This window comes from Electrona antarctica, assembly GCF_951216825.1.
Source record: "Electrona antarctica genome assembly, chromosome: 14".
In the NCBI taxonomy this organism is placed as follows: domain Eukaryota; kingdom Metazoa; phylum Chordata; class Actinopteri; order Myctophiformes; family Myctophidae; genus Electrona; species Electrona antarctica.
In genome coordinates, this window is record NC_136795.1 from 21,832,349 (window position 1) to 21,852,635 (window position 20,287).

The 20,287-nt window shown below is 42.2% G+C and overlaps 1 protein-coding gene across 1 annotated transcript; it reads right to left on the reverse strand.

The window, feature by feature from the left end:
• Positions 1-1,064: 1,064 nt before the first annotated feature.
• mmd (monocyte to macrophage differentiation-associated) lies at positions 1,065-15,393 on the reverse strand. The gene is made up of 7 exons (XM_079521137.1): positions 14,860-15,393; positions 13,157-13,238; positions 10,842-11,002; positions 9,287-9,361; positions 8,404-8,505; positions 4,403-4,472; positions 1,065-3,649 (listed from the first exon to the last, which is right to left on the reverse strand). The coding sequence occupies exons 1-7, from the start codon at positions 14,886-14,888 to the stop codon at positions 3,440-3,442; spliced, it is 729 nt and encodes a 242-aa protein (XP_079377263.1). The 5' UTR covers positions 14,889-15,393; the 3' UTR covers positions 1,065-3,439.
• Positions 15,394-20,287: the final 4,894 nt, after the last annotated feature.

Below are 20,287 nucleotides of genomic sequence, written 5' to 3' on the forward strand. Positions count from 1 at the left end.
TTGTGTTTGTCTGTCTAGCATCAAATGCTGGATGAGTCAATAATAAGCAGACTTAGCAACCTGACTGTAGAAAGTAACAGTACAATAAAGAACTTGGGGATCATTATTGATTCTGAATTTAATTTTAATTCACACATTTATCTGATGTTACCAAGATTACAGATTTCACCTTGGAAATATTGCCCGAATCAGAGCCTATTTATCATTGGACAATGCAAAAACGCTGATCCACGCCTTTCTTTTTCTCGGCTTGATTATGCAATGCACTTTTTTGTGGACTGCCAAAGAAAACAACTGACAGATTACAACTTGTCCAAAATGCGGCTGCCAGAGTTTTAACTAAAACTAAGATGAGAGAACATATTACTCCAGTTTTAGCTTCACTGCATTGGTCCAGTTGTTTTTAGGATTGATTTTAAAATTATTTTACTTGTTTATAAAGCTCTCAATGATCTCGCACTGGCAACTTCCTGCCTGCCTAAATATGTCCCAAACTGCTGCCTCAGGCCTTCCACTGCTGGCCTGCTCGCTGTGCTTAAAAATGGCAACTAAAAAACACAGTTTAGCAGCTTTCTGCTTCTATGGGCCGACGGCAAACTCCCACTGTACCTTCGACAGACATTTTTAAAGCACAGCTAAAGACCTACTTCTAAATTCCTTGTTATTCATGTCCTCACTGTATTGCATTACTGCTATTATTTTAATGTTTTATGCATTGCTTTACTTCTTTCTTTTTTCTCCATTGCTCTGTAAAGCACTTTGAGCTGCATTCCATGTCATGAAAGGTGCTATAAAATACGTTTTATTTGTATTATTATTTTTTGGCAACACTGGTACTCTGTTGACTGTTAGGAACCGCAATTCCCAGAATCCAGTTTGGAACAAAAACAATTACCACAAATTCTGTGGGGTCCTGGGCACCAAGGGTGTCTAGCATTTTCAGAAACAGCAAGTATTAACAAAAAAAAAGAGAAATACATTTCCAGCGCAAATGTCTGAGGTGTTTAGATAAGTTGTCATATTTATGTGGAATGGTTTATTGTAAAAAATCTACCAGTGAAAGATTATAGCAAGTAACTCTTTAGTTTATTTGAAAAGGTACACCGTATGACATTAACATCCCATTGTACAAAAACTACCTCACTAGCCCAAAGGGAAAAGTTATGCTCACAAGAAAAATTATTTTGCCAGTGTCCAACTACGCCTCAGCAATATTATTGATATGACATCAATATGGTGATATGATATTAGATATCATCTGGCATTGTGTATATCGTAATATTGTGACATGGCAAAAGTGTTGTCTTTTCCTGGCGTTAATCACTTTATTATCATCTCAAAAATGGTCAAATTGTCAGAAATTGTGAAAATAGTCATAGATGTGACACGTTGTGAGCTTGTAGATTTTAGCCATTCTTCAGCATTTTTGACACATTACAAGGGAAGTTGATATTGCACAACATCAATGGAGGTATTTGGTCCAAAAATATCATATTTGATTTTGTCCATATCGCCCAGCCCTACATCCAACTCAAAGTCTACTGTAGCATTTGACAACCCCATTGTTCAGACCATTAATTTTACACATACCGGTAAGAATAAAGAGAAGGGATGCAGCTTTGACCGAAGAAGAGGGTGAAAGACAAAAACAAATCACCACAAATGTACATAAAAGTGGAATGTGACCTCGACCAATAAAAAAAAATACCAATATCAAACACTGCACAAAATGTCCATGATCAGCGTGCACTCCGTGCAGAGGATACAAACAACAATAATGTGGTTATAGGTACATTTTTTTTTAAAGTTGTTTTTTCTTCCTTTTGGTTCAGATTGGGGAAAACAAGAAAAAAAAAAGTTTGTATACAAAAGAGCTTTGAAAGTTAGCTTTCCTATTTTTTTATGCAGATTGGGGGTTCATCGAGGAGGAGGTGGTAGCGGTCGGAAAGAAAGACGCCTGACCCCCGTCACGTAAAAAAAAAAAGAAGGTAAACAATGTGCAGTGCCCGTCTCTTGTCATGCATGTCTATGGTAAAGACACGCTTGGTGCGCTCAGTCTATGGGTGTGCTCCTCTTCCCAGCATCGTTTTGGGGGGCGCTTCAAACAAACAAAAAATAACGCACAAAAAATAACATAGCGAATCCACACACTAAATGCCAGGTGGGCTGAGGTGAGAATCCAAAAAGAATAAAGTCTGTGCTTCAAACAAACAAAAAAAGAAGAAAAATACATTTTGAAGAAAACTGCACTTCAACTGGCTCAGGCTGTGTCCGACCCAGTCATTTACAAACTCACTATGGATCGTTCGTTGATGCGAGCACTACGGACGTGATATCCAACATGCTGCTCCATTCGTGAAACGCTTTTCTGCGGACACGGCACCTTAGGCCGCGGAAACCCCATAACTCAGAGTTACAGACTTTTAAGGGTCCATTTTGGTTCCATTTGTACACTCAGAGTTACAGACTTTTAAGGGTCCATTTTGGTTCCATTTGTACACTCAGAGTTAGACTTTTAAGGGTCCATTTGATTCCATTTGTACACTCAGTTACATCCCTGTAAGGGTCCATTTGGTTCCTAACCATCAATCATTTAGCTGGTGACCCCATCATAGAGACACATGGGCGCCTAAAAAAAAATCACACCCACAATTGAGACAGAGGCGAGACGGGAGACAGACAGTACACTGTCTGTGAGCGCCGACTTTGAAGAGGGCAATTCTCAATAATACATTCCGCTCCCGACTGACTTTGTTCATGTCTATTTGAACATGTCATGTTATGAGGCTTATATAAATGTTCTACATACCGCAGAGCTTCGACGGTACATGAGAAATTAAAACGTGTGTGTTTACCGTTGTATTAACTTGGCTTTATGTAGTTGGAAATAATCCAACCAAATGGAGGAGTGACATATCCCGACATTTTCAACTACCCAGTGAATTCTCCAGGTTCGTATTAATAATTAGTCTTGCAAGATGCTGTTTGCCTATAAAACTAAACACAAATTTGTATCTGGGTATTGAAAACCTCAAGGAATGCGACTGTGACGTATATACCATGCGGCCACTTTAACTTTAGATTTCCGATGGTAGCACATTTGACACACTTATGGAGTATATTATAGCACATCGTGGATTGTATATTGAGATGGCAGGGACAAATCAAACAAATGGGACACTTTATTAGAACAAAATAATTATGCGCTACAGCTTCAGTAATCAACCAGTGAAATTACGGTATTTCTGATACCTCTCATAGGGATTGCATTGATAGCTGCAGTACACTGTTCTATCAGACCAGAAGTGTGTGTGGGGGGGGGGGGCGGGAGGGGGGGGCTGTCTCATTTGTGGGCGTGAATTTGTAGTCGCCAATGTGTCTATCGACAGCATTTTTAGAGAACCACTGGAGTATAGGGTGGGCGGGCACCAGGGGCGGGTCAGGAGTCGACGGGGATGTCGCTGCCACCGCCAGGGTTCCTGTAGAGGTATTTCCAGATGGCGTAGTAATGCACGGCTGCCGCCAGCGCCACGAACACGTGCCATATGGCGTGGGCGAAGGGGATGACACCGTCCGACTTGAAGAACAGAACGCCAAGGCAGTAGATGAGTCCGCCGCACGCCAGCTCCAGGAGGCCCTCCGTGTTGCTCTGCACAACGAAACATGAGCGTTAGGTCATAGTCTACTTGCCAGCCCATAGAGCCCCATTGTGAACCCAGCCATTTTGAGTACCCTAAAGTTTTATGTTAGAAATGTTGAGTATGGGTCCCCAGCATTTAGACTGCGGGATGCTAATTTTTTGGGGGAATTTTCATAATTAGCATAATAAGCTGGGGTACCATTAACAACCAATAAATGGCAAAATCTTCAAAATGTCATTATGCTTTAAGTAGCATGTGACGGGTCAAACGAGGGGAATCCATTGCAAGCATTAGTTTTGCCGTTAGGCTAAAAACGGCCATAGCCGTCATCACAAATGTGATGAGGTCAGCTCATTTGGCTATGGCCGAATTTAGCCCAAGGAGAGATTTTCAAGAGTATATTGCCTTATAAGTGTGTTATATAATGCAGTAAAGACATAATAAGAATTGGATATAAGGTCTGCCATTCATGGGAAATCCACAAGGTGGAAGCAGAGATACTTGAACACAGTCATTGTACATTGTAGTACGTCTACATTGTGATATTGCTACAAAACAATTTACAAAACAAATACATATCATTCTGGGTGTCCTTGGCACGGAAAAGTTTGAGAACTTCTGGCTTAGAAGGCATTTGTAGAATGGGCCTCAGGTCTAAATGGGTTAAATTCCAACCGGAAGCCAAGAGAAGGGGAAGCAACAGGTGTTTACATGTCATGTCCTAACTGTGGCTGCTAGGGTAAAAAATACAAAAACATTACCATTACCACCACTACCGATGCAGGGAGAAACCCCATTGCCAAGTAGAAGGCCAGTTCAACAAGTTTATACCTGGGGGTGGAAAGGGCAATTGTCACATTCAAACACATTTCATAGTTCACCTTTTCCAGTAGTTTTGTACACATTCTATTTTCACAGATACAAAATAGTTAAAGCTCTATATAATGGTGTTTGCTTCCGTCTCTCCAGCTCTTTAGCATCCAAGATGGCCTCAAACCAGACATGCGCACCTCAACACAATGAGTGCCACCTAATAAACAACAGAAAATACATTCTGTTCTGTTCCAGTTTCAATGTCTGCTCATGTCTTTGTTTCATCACTTCCCCTTGTTCATCCTGTGTCCTGTACGAGTTCCCTCTCCTGATTGGATACAATTGTATCAACAAACTCCCATATCTTTTCTGCTTCACTCAAGAGCAGAAGCGATCGGTTTTGATAACACATCAATAAACTGGATGAAATCCTACCTGGAGGTAAGAGAAAAAGTGGTTGACATCAATGGAACCATGTCCTCGTGAACTGTGGGGTTCCCCAAGGAAGTATACTTGGGCCGTTACTGTTTCTCCTTTACATTAACGACATTAATGCTGCCTATGACTGCAAATTGTTCTTGCTTGCGGACGACTCAGCACTCCTGATCTCGGGCGAGAACAAAATGCAAGTCAAGGAGGCTCTCACTTCCGAACTCACCAAAATCCGTACTTGGCTAACCGATAACAAACTCACTCTACATCTCGGTAAAACAGAATCTATTCTTTTCGGTTCCAAACATTCCCTCAGTAAGGTCAATGTAAATTACTTCAAGTTTAAAGTTGATGACAGCAAAGAAGAGATTACATATTTGGGCTGTATTCTCGACAACAAGCTGACAGGTGAAAGCATAGCAACAAAGGTGATCAAAAGTAAATCAAAGAACCAAGAAACCCTAACCTAACCATAACCGCAAGCTTGGAGCAGCACATGTTTGCCAACCTTAACGCATGTTCGCCAACCATAATCCGGTCGGCAACCTAAACGCATGTTCGCCAACCTTAATCCGATCGTTGTTTCCGCATGTCGGTCCTATGGTATGTCGGATAAGCCCTGTACCAACTCACCCTCTACTTCCAATTCGTTTCTTCAAATGTTTGTTTTTGTGGCTTTCGCCTTTATTTCATATTTTCTATAGAGGGACAGACAGTAGGCTGACAGGAAATGGGGGAGAGAGATGGGGGAGTGACATGCAGTAAAGGCCGTCGGGATCGCGAGTCAAACCTGCGGCACACTGCCAGACTCGAACTACCGGCCAAGGTGCCTGGACCGCTGAGCCACGGCCCAGGCCTCTACTTCCAATTCTAAATTGGGTTTTAAAGACTTGGCCTTAGTGCCACTATAATTGAGTCCTCTGCTTGTCATGCTCTTATATGCATGCAGCTCTATCCTTACAGATTTGGTGGGTGTATCAGCTTAATCTCCTTCATTGCAAAACGGCTTGTTCTTTGTTGACCTGCCCATATGCTGTTGTATATAACACGCCTACTTGTGTTTTGTACTCATACCTGACGAAGACCCATAAGGGTCGAAACGTTGTACCGCTTCAATAAAAGTTTCCTGGGAGCAGTGATTCAGTGTGCGGACAACCCTCCTTTCTCACCTCTTTTCATCCCATTTTGCTAGTCTAAACTGGCTCCAGGTAGAAGACAGAGTTAAGCAATTGAAAATGGGTTTGACATTCAAAATTGTAAATGCAGCCGTGCCCTCAATGCCCTCAGTACCCGCATACCTGACTACCTCAAGAGTGAGTGACACCCACAGCCACAATACTAGAGGGAGCGTGAACAACGATCTGGTACCACCCACTTTCAAAACAAATATGGGTAAATTCTCCTTCTACAACACGGCCACCCAGGCATGGAATGCCCTGACCCCCTCCCTCAAAAAATGCAGATCAGTTACATCTTTTAAAACAGGCCTGAAAATCCACCTTTCAGCAGAAATGATCCTTCCCCCTTAAACAGGTGATCACCCACCCCCTTCCTTTTCCCCCACTAGTTTTTATTTATTCCTGAAATGATTTAGATTTTTTTGTTGTGATTGATGATATTGAATTTTGTTGTTATTCTTCATGTCATGTCTATGAATTGATTGCATAGGGCCAAAACGGAAACAAGACAGCAAGGACTTTATTTTGGTGAATGAACCGAATGTTTGACTGAACTCTGTTGCTGTTTTTACATTTATGTTCAATAAACTATTCAATCAACCAAGACCCATTATTGAACATAAATGTATAGCAACACTTAACGTTTGTAATTGAACATATATCAGAAAGTATACAAATGGAACCAATGTGGTTGCATTGGTAGACTCTCAGGTGTTTAAATGCAATCACAAGTTAGCGTGTGTGATAACTGAGATTAGCACTGCTGCTTACGGTGCAAACTGAGGGAGCAGGTGGAGGATTTAGTGAACTTGCTGGACTTTCACACGTTTTAACTAGTAAACAGCGATTCTCAACCTGTGGGCTGTGAGGTTATTTCAAGTGGGCCCCGTTTCATTGGCAAAACAATAAGATTTTAATGACAATATAACAAGTATACGTGTATGTGAAAAAAATATATATCTATAAAAAATAAACACTTTTTCAGTCCACCCATCAGACCACGTATTACCAATTATATAATATGAGGACTTTGACATTAATTTGGGGGAATTCTTTTAAGCCTTTACTTGTGGATAGAGAGTATATAAGACAATATAAAGAGAGTATACAGCAGAATGTACGGGCCGGCAGGTGAAAGAAACGGGGGACTCAATGATCAGCGCATGTTGCACCCATGTGGTGTGTGCACTTGGGTATCGGGTCACCCCGTTAATCATCAAATGTATTATTAAAAATGTTTGGTATTTTACTCCAAGATTACAAGATAATGCAAGCACAACCTCCAACCTATGTTCCTTGACGGTCATAGGGATTAGCAACACTCACAGAAATGTCCTTCAGGCACTTTGATTTAATTGGCACGGACCACTAAGCAATAGACGTTTACAGGGACTACAGTAGCAGCAAAATAATCTCATGACTGAACATTTTTTGTTAGGCCAAGCCCCGATCTGCGATTTATGGAACAAGAACCTATTAGCACAATACATGTTTATGTTTTGATATTATTGTTCTAAAGCTATTTTCTCACTGTTCTACACAGAGCCAACCAGTTGAAGAAATAACAGATTGAGACTAACTTTTTGCTTTGAACAAATATCTTCTAGGGTTCATGGGAGATGCTTCTGAATGTGTTCTTGTTGTTAGTTTGACCAGATCAAAAACAAATGTAATCGTATGATAAAATATCCACTATTAGTGTAGGGCTCAACTTCAGTGCGCAGAGCAGCAGCGTTGGCAGAATCCAAATCACTCAAATGCGTCATATTGGCGATACGGAGTCATTTAATCCATGCGTTTCTCTAAATGCTGCTCGTTGCCAATTGAATAAGCATGCCTGAAGGACATGTGGTAATCTCCATGATTGGTGCTGTACTGCACAACACGCCACATGTTGTTGACAGTTGTGATGCTAAAGGCAGCCACCGTGCACGACCCCTGTAAAAAAAGCTGCTGTGGCCAGAACCGCTGACATTAAAGGACCACATCTTCATATAATCGGTACACACACTAATGCTCATTATACGATGGCACCATTTTTTTCCATTTGGCCTGTACTGTTATCATCGGTAGGCAGGTTTGGTCATTTCAAATAAGATTTCAACCCTATATTGATTTATTCATTTTGAATTAATGAACCCCGGCACAGAAACTTTGTCATATGTTTCATAGATAGCTTCATATGATAGCACTGTCATCAGTGTTGTGTGAATTCATGTTGTTGATTTGGCAGCCCCCCTGTGGTAACACTTGAGGACCCCTATCAGTCTCAGACCCCCTGTTGAAGACCCCTGCTATATACACACCACACAGTGGAGGTTGTGACATGCTTCACTCACTTTTCATGATAGTTGAAAACGTAAAGGGTGCCGGCAGCAGCCATCAGCCACACAAACCAGCGCATGTTGGAAGCCAGAGGACCCAGCTCACGTAGATTCAGCCTGAGAAACAAACACCAAAACATCAGCACTTTTATCTTAGCCAAAAAGAGCTGATCTACAAGTGCAAGGTGGGGGGGGATGAAGATGTGGGTTCTGGGGGCGATTCTGAATGAGGCAAAGGGTGAGGCACAGCTTTGCTGTGAGCTGGGAGTGAGTTTCAAAGGGAGTGGGGCTGCAACTGAGAAAGCCATGTACACCTCAGGTCTGTTTCTTTGTCTTGGGGACCAACCTTAGAGTATATATGAATAGAGACGGCACCCGGAGGAACCCTGAGGCGAAATGGACATAGTGGCCGAATTTGGTATTGCAGCGCTGGCCCAAACACATGAACACGCTGGTCCGTTGACTATCATTGCGCACGTTCATGACACGTGAACGCTGTTTCATACGTGAACACGTGCAATGATAGTCAACGGCAGCGCGTTCATGTGTTTGGGCCCAATACATCCCAGAATGCACTCTGTTCCTACCCGGGAGGAGTTTAATTGCCTCATGCGCTTTTGAGCAACTTAATGCAAGTGGATGGGAGGAGAACTCGGGTGCCGTCTCTATTAATATATACTCTAAGGGACCAACCCACCAGGATCAGTGATGCCCACCAGGTTGGCATCACACAGGCCCTTTTGAGATGGCGTACCGCTGTCAAAATGCACATACATTTTGGGGGTCCTTGACATTAAAATGTTTGCTTTAAATCACTTAAACCCTATGGGGGCATGCGGTGGGCACTGTTACGGTACGCACATAATACGTTTAGGAATTCTGGCTCTGGGGGTCTTACCATGGCGTGTAGGAGGCAGCGATGAAGATATAGATGACCACTCTGTCACACATGTGGCAGCAGTGCTCTACAGACCTGCAAAACACACACACACACACCCCTTCCTGAAATAGAATTCACTTGATGTCACCGATATGCAGAGTGACACTGTCCCCATCACAAGACCCACACTAACAAGCCAGCCAGTGTCTGCTGTGATGCCATCAATTTAAAGCACTGTTCCCAAACAGTGGGTCGGGACCCATTCTTGGGGTCGCTGGGCCCATTTTTATGGGTCACGAGTTTTTTTGTTTGTTCCCTTTCCCCCCCTCATTTTTTTAGGTTTTCAATTTTTTTTCAAATTAATTTCATAAATACATTTAAAAAGTTATAAAATAAGTATTACAAATCAACAACGGTCCGTGTTGCAACTCGCTGTGAGCTTGTAGAATGTCTATTTTTGGTGAAGAGCTTTGGTATAGACAAAAACAAACTGCTGGTCCAAGTACAGTTGCAAAGCAGGTCCATTTTTACTAAGAATAGAGGGTTTAAGTGGTTGAGAACTGACTATCCAAAAATGATTTTCTGTCAGTCATGCACGTCCCTAGACAATATCAAAATTGTACGTTATATTTGGCACAACACAGACGCCGCACCTGTAGTAAGATACTGACATACTAGATATGGGATTACGTTCAAACACTAATGGCCTTGGACAAAATGACTTTGGGACCAATTGAAACACTGGCTCCATGCCTGATCAGATTGGACAACTGGTCCAACGGGAAGCAAAAGAGATTGGAGAGATTATTTTAGTGAAATAGTTTCCTCTCACCCAGTTGAAAAAACACACAGACACATTGTGCATTCTGTGTAACGCATGGCATTGTTCTCATTGTTCATTAAAAGTGTGTCCGTCATATTGAAACATTAGATAGAATCCTTAGTGGTCATTCTTCCTTTTCCATGTAACTCGGCCACAACTTAAAACATTGCATGGTTTGCCGCCTAACAGACATGAGCAATAAGGAAATAAGGAACCTCGTGCAACAGCGGCGTGGCTGAAATGCAATTTCAATGAACTGGTGATGTAATCATGTACAGTAAAGGTCCCCGCGGCCTGCTATTTTTAATGATTTTTGTTTTTGTGATCATGACATTTTCCATGACGATCAACTATCATACAAATAAGAAATAATAGTGACAGCAGATCAGAGCTCGTATATCTGCTATCGGCGTTCCCTGGAAAAATCAATCAATTTGGGGGTCGTTGGCAATAAAAAGTTTGAGAACTACTGATTTTATTTAGAAGGCATTTGTAGAATCGGCCTCAAGCCTGAATGGGCTGTGGTTTTGCCACATCGGGACATGTATATAAAAATACATTTATTTTAGGGTTCGTCAACAGCAATTGTACTGGGCAGATTGGAAAAAATATTCTTTAATATAATAATATATATCTATGTAGTGGAAATAGCCGATCTACAAGCTCACAGCACATTTTTCAACATAGAAATTACTGAACCGCCATACATTATTGGCAGTCATCTCAAAATAACTGCATCCTCGCACGCACCTCATGTGGCTCTTCTTCCAGGTGACCACATGGAACACGGTGGATACCATGAAGAGGGCACACAGGCCTGTGCCGTACACCCACGCCGTCATCCTCTCCCAGGCGTCGTCAGACAGTCGGTGGAGCAGTGACATCCCCACGATGGCCGGCGCGATGAAGACCTACGTGCATGCACACAAAAACACACGTTGTCAAAGGTCAAGATTAAATGTATCCCCGGAGCAACTATTGGCTAACCTGACTTCGCCAGATTGCGGCAGTATTGAGTTCACCAGTTCCCTCCTCCTTCCTGCATCTGGTATCTCTCAAGCAGAAACGATGAACCCGGAAGCAGCGGGACAAACATTTGATATCTCCATAATCATTTCGAGTTGTAGTCTTGTTAGGTTGCGTTTACATTTGCGCTGTGGCAGCGCTTCAATATGTCATAAGTCTCGCGTTGATCCCGCCTCTAGCGGCCTCATACAGCCGCATATCGCTACATCATCTCTGCCTGAGAGTTCCCAGACTCTCCCTGCTGGCAGAATGCAAATGTTGTCCAGGCTAACTATTGGCAACTATCAATGGTAAAAAAAGGAATGTCGGGCACCTGCTGGCTTAGTGGTCCAGGCGCATGCCACATATAGGCTCTGGCCTGGCTGCAAGTCGCATGTTACTTCATGCCACGCTGCGAGCTTGTACATCTGCTATTTTTGAAAATGTTTTAAAGTGTTTGAAAAAAACAGAAATTTGTAATGCAACCAGTCTCTTCTGTGGGGGTCGCTAGCACAAAACATTTTCAGACATCCAAATACATAATATTTTGGGTGTCCTTAACATAAAAAAAGAAAATTGAGCAGCACTGCAATATACAGTAGGCCTACCGTTTTTTTTCCCAGAAAACCGTAGAATCGGCATCAGGTCTTAATGGGTTAAAAAAACAACAAACATGGCAGGCTAGTATGCAACACAACAGATAATTAATGTAATAATGTGTGGTGTTAGATGTAGGCGTTGCGTGTCCAGAGCCATAGGTGTGTCACTGGTCCATGCCCACGCGCAACACCTAAATCTAACAACACCCATCGTTAATTTCAATAGCTGCAGTTGTGACGCTTACAGCAGTGGTTCTCAAAGTGGGGTCCAGGGACACTCCTTCGAGGGAGTTCCAGGGGGTCCCCAGCTAAATGATAGTTTTGAACCAAATGGACCCTTATGGGTCTGTAACTCATGTGTGTACAAATGGAACCAAATGGACCCTAACGGGACAATTTTGTTCCATTTGTACACTCTCAGAGTTGGAAGGAATAGAATACACCCGCACACTGTGTATTTGCTCGGTACAAGAGTATTATCTTTAATAATAATAATAATGTCAGTTAAATTAACATTGATTTTAAAATATAAATTGGGGTCTCAGAGAGAGAAATGCCATTACATGGGGGTCCGTAGCCTAATTCATGTCAAACGGGGGGTCCCTGAAATTAAGAGATGAAAATAAATAATAAAATAGCTCCATTCCCATTGAAATGCATTGGCAGAATTCCCCCTCAGAGGTAGAATAAAGGTGCGGTGTGACCGTGCCCTTAAGGACAGTTCCGTGAGTGCTGGTATTCTCATAGAGATGTATTGTAATGTAATGATATACAACATTAAAGGCACAGTATATAACTTTGCCCTGTGTTCATAAAACAATATACATTTGTACCCATCATTCATTAGTTGTCAAACACAGATTGTGGTGCCCTTTACCTGCAGAAACACTTTGTCCTCTTGCGTTCTTTTTTTTTAATGTTATTTTTGTGGCTTTCGCCTTTATTTATTTATTTTTTTTATGGAGGGACAGACAGTAGGCTGACAGGAAATGGGGAGAGAGATGGGGGGGTGACATGCAGTAAAGGCCGTCGGGATCGGGAGTCGAACCCGCGGCACACTGCCAGACTGGATTACCAGCCAAGGTGCCTGGACCGCTGAGCCACGGCCCAGGCCTCCCCTTGCGTTTTCACCGTTTGTTTTGGCTGCCCAAAAACGATCCCCGTTTACTAAAACAAACTAATACCTAAATACAGCCAGAAAGCAAGTATGTTTCTGCAGGTAAACACCACCACACTACTCCAGTGACTGATGACTGCTGGTATAGAGGGAAACGAATGGGCACAACATTATATACTGCATTGTTTTGTTGTGTAAACACAGAGCAAAGTGACTGAAGTGGTCAGCCGGGCTCAGCCCGCCAACGCTTTTGAGGTCTTCAAGCAGGCCCGATCCTCCAGACAAGGTTGAGAACCTAGTATTATATTGGTTCATAGACAGACAGTAATATATTGTTTGCTAACCGCGTGAGTGTAGCAGTTTGCAGCATGCTCATAGCAGGTGGACTGGTAGCGGCAGTTGGCAGAGGCAGGCCTGTTCATAAACCTGCAAAGACATGAAAAACAACACATTATGTCCAACTTAAAGAAAGCAAGCTGCCTGCGTGGGTCAACTGTTATCTATGAATGTGGCAGCGGTGGCCGAACGGATAGCGGCGCGGTCTAGATACCGGAAGGTTCCCTGTTCGAACCAGCCGTCCGACACGTTAAAAATTACCACCGCTGAAATGCCCTTGAACAAGGCATCAACCACTACGATGAAATGTGTTCTATGAGCAGGGCCTGGCTGGAAACAAGTTCTTGAGCTTAGCCCAGATACCCTGGGTAAATATGCCCTCATTTCATTTCATTTCATTTCATTTCATTTCATGTGGTTGTGGGCAGAGCAATAACCATTGTTATTGTATGTTTCTAGAGTAACTTCTGAGTTCTGACGTCATGTGGATCTATGGGGTTTTCCATTATGTGACTGTCATCATGCTGATGCCATAATAATCTATGGGGTTTTCCATTATTATGATGCATGACATCAGCATCTCCACTTACAAGAGGCAACCACAACTTGCAACTGCTAATTGCATCATTCTAGTTATGTTAATCATGTTGAGCCTGCAAACTTCAGCAAAGTGAGTAATGTCTAGAACCTGACATACAAGTCTGACATACATTATGTCGCTTATCCATTTGTTCTATTGAAAATGCCATAGGGTCATCTTAGATCTTGTCATATTTGTTCCAAAAAAATAAAGAAATCAGCCCCGCAAGTTTACTCATATATGGATATGAAGCATCAAACGACAGTGAAAAATTATTCATTTATCCAAAGAGTAACAGAATAAACACACACTCTCCAAACACAGACGTTATCAAATGTAAATCTATGTCATATAAATAATACACACATACCTGACAGAATCGTGGTGCTGATTTGTTTATTTTTGGTTCTTGTATGACACAAGGGTTAGTACGGTACTTCCATGACAAAGCAGTGATGTACTCCATTGATTATTTTTTCCATTAGTGTGTGTGTGTGTGTGAGAGTGAGTGAGTGAGTGAGTGAGTGAGTGAGTGAGTGAGTGATAGATTGGCTATTTCACTATTGTTTTTTTATGTTGAAACTTTTCACTAATAACCACAAAATTGGGATTGATTGACTGATATCCATTAAAATATTGTTTCAATAATTCATTACATTGATTAGTTCAATATAATTTATTGCCAAATATCTATATCATAATACAATTACCTGCACTGTACATGCAATAAATATGACAAAGTTAATTTAACAGCATTAGAGGTTTGGTATTACTTATACACTAAACTTAGCATTAATTAAAGTAGGCCTAGTAGTAGTACTAGTATAGGATTTAGCACTGCAGTGCAAACAGCTCTGATGCAGTTGAATTCACTAATCTAACTAATCTAATCTATCACTAACCAGATAATGGTTTAAGTTGTAAAACAGCCTTATCACACAACATTAATTTCCCATAGACAGAGCAACGTGTGTTCATGCAATGCCTATCCATTACTAAGTTCGAGTGTAGGCTATAATGTAAACTAAATGTAACTAAATGGATATCACTGTCTGTCGAAGTTACAATAATAAGCATGACCTGACAGAAGGAAATCTTTTCTTTCTTTTAAATTAAACTAATAACACCCACCTCTGGAAGCGGATGTTGACACTCTTCATCTTTCAAAACGTGTTTGGAAAATAATAATATTAAAATAAATAAACAAAACAAAAAAATCGAAACGCAACAGCTGATCAGAAGAGGATCAGATCGGTGAATAAAAGGCCTGGTGGTGGTGGTGCAGCAGCAGCAGCAGCAGCAACAACAAAAAGCAGCTTCACTTTCACTCTAGTGTCTGAAACACCCCACACCACACACAGATCGCGCACACACACACGCACGCACACAATCCCTAGCAGCGGCCAACAGCAGCGCACAAAGCTTTGAGTCTCTTCCTAAACACCATCTTCCTGCGACGCGAGTAGCTCTATTAAATCCACATTCTACGGTTCACAACATCCATGAGGACGCAGCGGCAACCACCGGCCGCTTCCACCAAAACACCGGTCCGATACCCGCCTCGCAAGCCGAGGAGGAGCGCACTACCGCCGGCCTTGTCGCACAGTCGCTCCGGTTGGTCCCCCTGCTGCTCGATAAGAATGATCCACAGCACACCAGAACGACACACGCATCATTTATCAAGTTTTTCAGTGTCGCCAGGTTTTGTGAGAGACGAAGCAGACAGGTCTACAAAAACAACTGCAGGAAAACAACTACAAAGTCGCTTATAATAAGCAGATATGGCAACACTGATCCATTGCTGGAGAAATGCCGTGCTATTCGTGACGGGCAACCACTTCGACCAATGAGTGTGTTAAACGTGAGTGACGAAACAGTCGTAGAAGCCATTCAGGGATCGATGTGGGCGGTAACGACTGAAAAATGTAGTGTACATTTTGGTCTAAAAACAATAGTGTGTGTAATGTTTGAATGTCACACAGGTGGAATTCAGAACACGGCCATTATTCTTTACTTACGGTAAGTATTAAGAGTAGGCTACCAAAGCAGCCATGTGAAATATTGCAAAACATGAGTGCATAAGTATAGCCTATTGCTAATTTTGCTAAATCTATTTAAAATAAAAATAGCCTAAGCGGCCCATGTCTGTCTGTCTGTCTGATGTCGCTCCTATGCCACCAAAATGTGGATCCCTTGACTCCTGTATGTTTATTTTCCCTTTTTACCTCCTTACATGATTTTGAGAATCTGAGAATCTTGATTTCCCTCAATGTCTAACATAAAAAACTTTGCTGATATACAGAAATAATACAAAGGGCATCTTATTCCTTAATCAAATATTTATTTGACCATTGACGATACAGGGCCAGGCAATGGCATCTTTGTAGCCTATGTGCGTTCCAAGGCCACGCGTGTGCCCAGACACCATTACATTCACAGAAAACCACCCAATGATAGAACCGCAGAATTTTTGATTAATTACGATTAATTATTAACTGTTAAGCTAATAATTAATCGTTCAAGTAAAATATTTGAAACATTGTTCATGGCTCATTCTCAGATGATAGAACTGTACAATAAGCTTATTTTGAAATATATATACAGCTCTATTTACACTTGTGAAATGTGTGGGAGGAAGTAAGATCTGCCTTTAGAGACAGAGATACAGGCCAAAACATACTTTACGTGACAGGCAGTGATAGTTCAGACTATAGAGCCCTCTCGTGAAGGAAAACCTGTAGATTTACTGCCAGAAATGTAGTTTAATTAAACAAGAGCAAGTCTTTTCTCCCCGTGTGTCACTGTGACCCAGAAATAGAGACAAATCTGAGTGCAACCCTCCCTCTCTGGCATATGGGATCACAGTGCAACCTTCTCTCTGGCATATGCCATGGTATCTGGACCTTATGACAATATGGCACTTTATATACTAATTATTAGTAATGGAAGGATAGATTCCTTTCTTTCTGGAGGGTGGAACACCAGTCAGTCAATCAATCAATCAATGTATGAATGCATGATTCTAGAATGCTACCTACTGCTCAATTCCTAATGGAGACATTACAAGTCAGCAAAAGTGAACCGGTTTCAGGGAATGTAACCGGTTCTCTTTTTGTTAAAGCCTTACGTATGTACTTTGTTGTATGACAAATAAGCCACAAATAGCTCATCTACAACTTATAGGCTCAACGAGGGTCCGGAGACCCCCAGGGGTCCTTGAGGGGGTTCCAGGGCTTCTTTCACCATAGTAAATGGTAAATGCTGCATTCATGGTCTGGAGAGGGCAATTTTTTACAGATGGGTACAGTAAAAGGGCTGGGTGCTGAAGCCCTCTTTGATGTCTATGTGTGCACGTGCCTGAGTTATGGGGGTCCCGTGGCCTAAGAGGGGCTATGTCTACAGAGAGTGTTCTATAAGAGCACTTTGGATAATCATGTCAGTGCACTCAGTGTTTATTGACATGCGCATCGCTCAAACCTGCCGTTGCTGTGCTGTGCTCTAAAACCCTGCCTTGACATCTGCGTTGACACGAATATCTTAGCTGAAACAGTGGCAAGCATGGCCTTCTTCTCATTGTTGTGATAACTATTCAACGGCCGGGTTGTCAGACACGGTTAGGAAGATCAAAAGTTTAACCATTGCTTGCTTGAAGCACCCAGGGAGGGTGCTGTGGCAAAAAAGCCAGTTCCTGGGAGCACTGACAGAATAGAATAGAATGGAATACGATCAGGGATTAACCCCCACCAGGGCCCCTGGGCCGGTAATTCTTGCAGGGCCCCCATAGCGTGCGTGCGCGCAACATTTTCGTGTTTTTATCATCTTTTTGACCTACATTTAACAAAATCAATGGCCAATGAAGGGCCCCAGACGCCCTTTTCAGGGTGTCAAACCTAGTACCGCACGGTCCAATTTCCCCGAAGGGCCCCTGAGAGCCAAGGGCCCCTGGGCCACGGCCCCACTGGCCCAATGGCTAATTTGTCCCTGAATATGGTAGACTTTATTTGCCATTTGCACAAATAGGAAATCTTGGAGCTCAGCGCCCAGGGTCAGCTTTAAAAAAGACAGAAATTGCAGATTATATTACGGCTCGCCGTCTATTGTATTATATTTTGTAGTTAGATTAATTGTATTATATTTTGGCATTGTATTATTTTCCTTTGTTCTGAGGTGGAGAGTTGGAGGTGGAGACTAAAGCCTTGATTATGAAATGGACTAACACATGGGAGTGGATTGACTGGGGGCCACACCCAGTCTCCTATAAAGCTGACTCTTAAATGTTAGCTAAATTCCAATACCCCAAATCTCGGCCACTCGCTCTCTCACATTTGTTCACTCCAGCATAGCGGTGTTACGGTGAAATTGGTGACCTGCTGAAATTTGTGACGATCGTGTAGACATCACATAACGTCAGTGTCCCAACATAAATCATTGTGGTTTGTTTATCATCAGAGTTCAACCACAGTCCACAAGATGGTCACATACGGTATGTCGGCAGCCGGCAGGTCACCAATTTCACCATAACACCGCCATGCTGGAGTGACCGAGTGTGAGTGACCGAGTGTGAGTGAGCAAGCGCATGGCCAAGATTTTGGGTATTGGAATTTGGCTAATGGCTCATGGACTGCATGTCAGCCTGAGCTTCGGCAGCAGAGAATCGCTTCCACTGTCCTCTCACTACACCCGACCAAACCAACCCCAACCCTCTGGTCTTCTGGGCTTTGTAGCCACCTTGTTGTGCCCATTCAATGCTGATTCTGATTTTTATTAGTTAAAGGTATATTTCTTTCTCTAGATTTCACTTAATTCAAATATCACTTCTTTTTTTGTTTTGTTGTGATAATCCTCCCTACTATACAGTGTGCTGACCATATAAGGAGTTCCTCCCTGTCCCCAGTTAACCCCTGGGGTCCAGGGTTTTGTTTTTGGCTAGGTGGCCCAGCCTTCATCCAATCAGGATAGAGGGGGGCCTTCCGCCAATCATGATCGAGTGCGGGCCTTGGTGTGCCTTGAAAGGCTGTTGCGTCACTTGCGTGTCCCCCCACTGTAGTGCGTGCATGTGCACATCTTGTTACCGGGGCAGACTGGGGGGTTTTCCAAATCACTGAATGCTCCTTTAAAGTGCAAGACCACTTTGGTTGAGGTTTGGGTTGAGTAGTTACCTTGCCATGATGTAACTCCAAATGTGGACAAGAAATCAATAATAATTGCTCCAGTGATTACAAATTGATAATTCAAAATATGCTTCATGTGAACAAGCACAAACAAAGTTGATTCAGACAATATAGAACATAACCAAAACTTGTAACGTTTTATTTTTTAATAAAAATGTTAACTTCCTGTTGATTTTACTAGGCCTATTTGAAGATCTGGACCTGGATCCACGGACCCAGTCCGGGGTTTCTTCCTAATAAAAATGGCAAAATCAACAGGAAGTTAACATTTTTAGAAAAAATTAAAACAGTACGAGTTTTGGTGATATGTTCTATATTGTCTGAACCAACTTTGTCTGTGTTTGTTTACGCACTAAAAGAGTGACTTTGAGAGCTGTTTCAAAGTACAATGTAAGTCAATGAGGAGCATATTTTGAATTATCAATTTCTAATCACTGGAGCAATTATTTTTGATTTCTTGTCCACATTTGGATTTACATCATGGCAAGGTAACTAGTAACTACACAACCCGGACCTCCACCAAAGTGGTCTTGCCCTTTAAGGTTGAGCCTATATTTGTTTTGTTGATAGTTTAGGTTTCTTATTTAGATTCCTAGTTTGTACATTTTTCCCATTGTAATTATTTTCACATTTGTCTGTAATATTCAGTTTTCTTTGTCCTTTTAGTTATGTTACGGACTTTATACCCCTAGACAAAAGGCCGTAACAGACTGAATGAACATACATCCTACAAGACTACAGATACCGGTATCCTACAATACACTTTAAAAAGACAAATTAAATATACATGTACTTCATATTCTAAAAAATCATTCATCTATCGTGAATCAGTTCATCTGTCATGATTTAGTTCACCTAATATTTCCTATAGGCCTATGCGCAATAATGATTAAACACAATGCTCAGGCCCTGGGAAAAGGAGAGCACCAGCAGGTCGTCTTCACCATAGCAATGCGTGTCAGAAAGGTGCTGCCAGCTGTAAAAGACAACGCTTATTAAAAGTCTGAGAACCACTGAAATAAATAGGTAATGGAGCTTCATGGTGAATAGAACATGAGGTACGGTAGGCCTATCTGATGAACCCTCACAGCTCGGTTAACAGTGTAATTTGATCGTTTGCCATTGAATAATACAGAGCTTTTAGCCTACACAGTATATAAGACCCTATGAATCCAATCCCTACAAGCCTTTAATGCTGATAAAGACAATGCCCTGTGCGTTGTCATTACTATTTCCCTTACTCCCATGTCATTGTCTCCACCAGGCCGAAGGCATGGGGAGAGAGTATGTTTTGCACTCCGTCCGTGTGTGTGTGTGTCCGTCCTTCCTTCCGTCCGTCCGTTATCAGCTAATCTCCGCCACCGTTGGCCCGATCCATGCCAAACTTT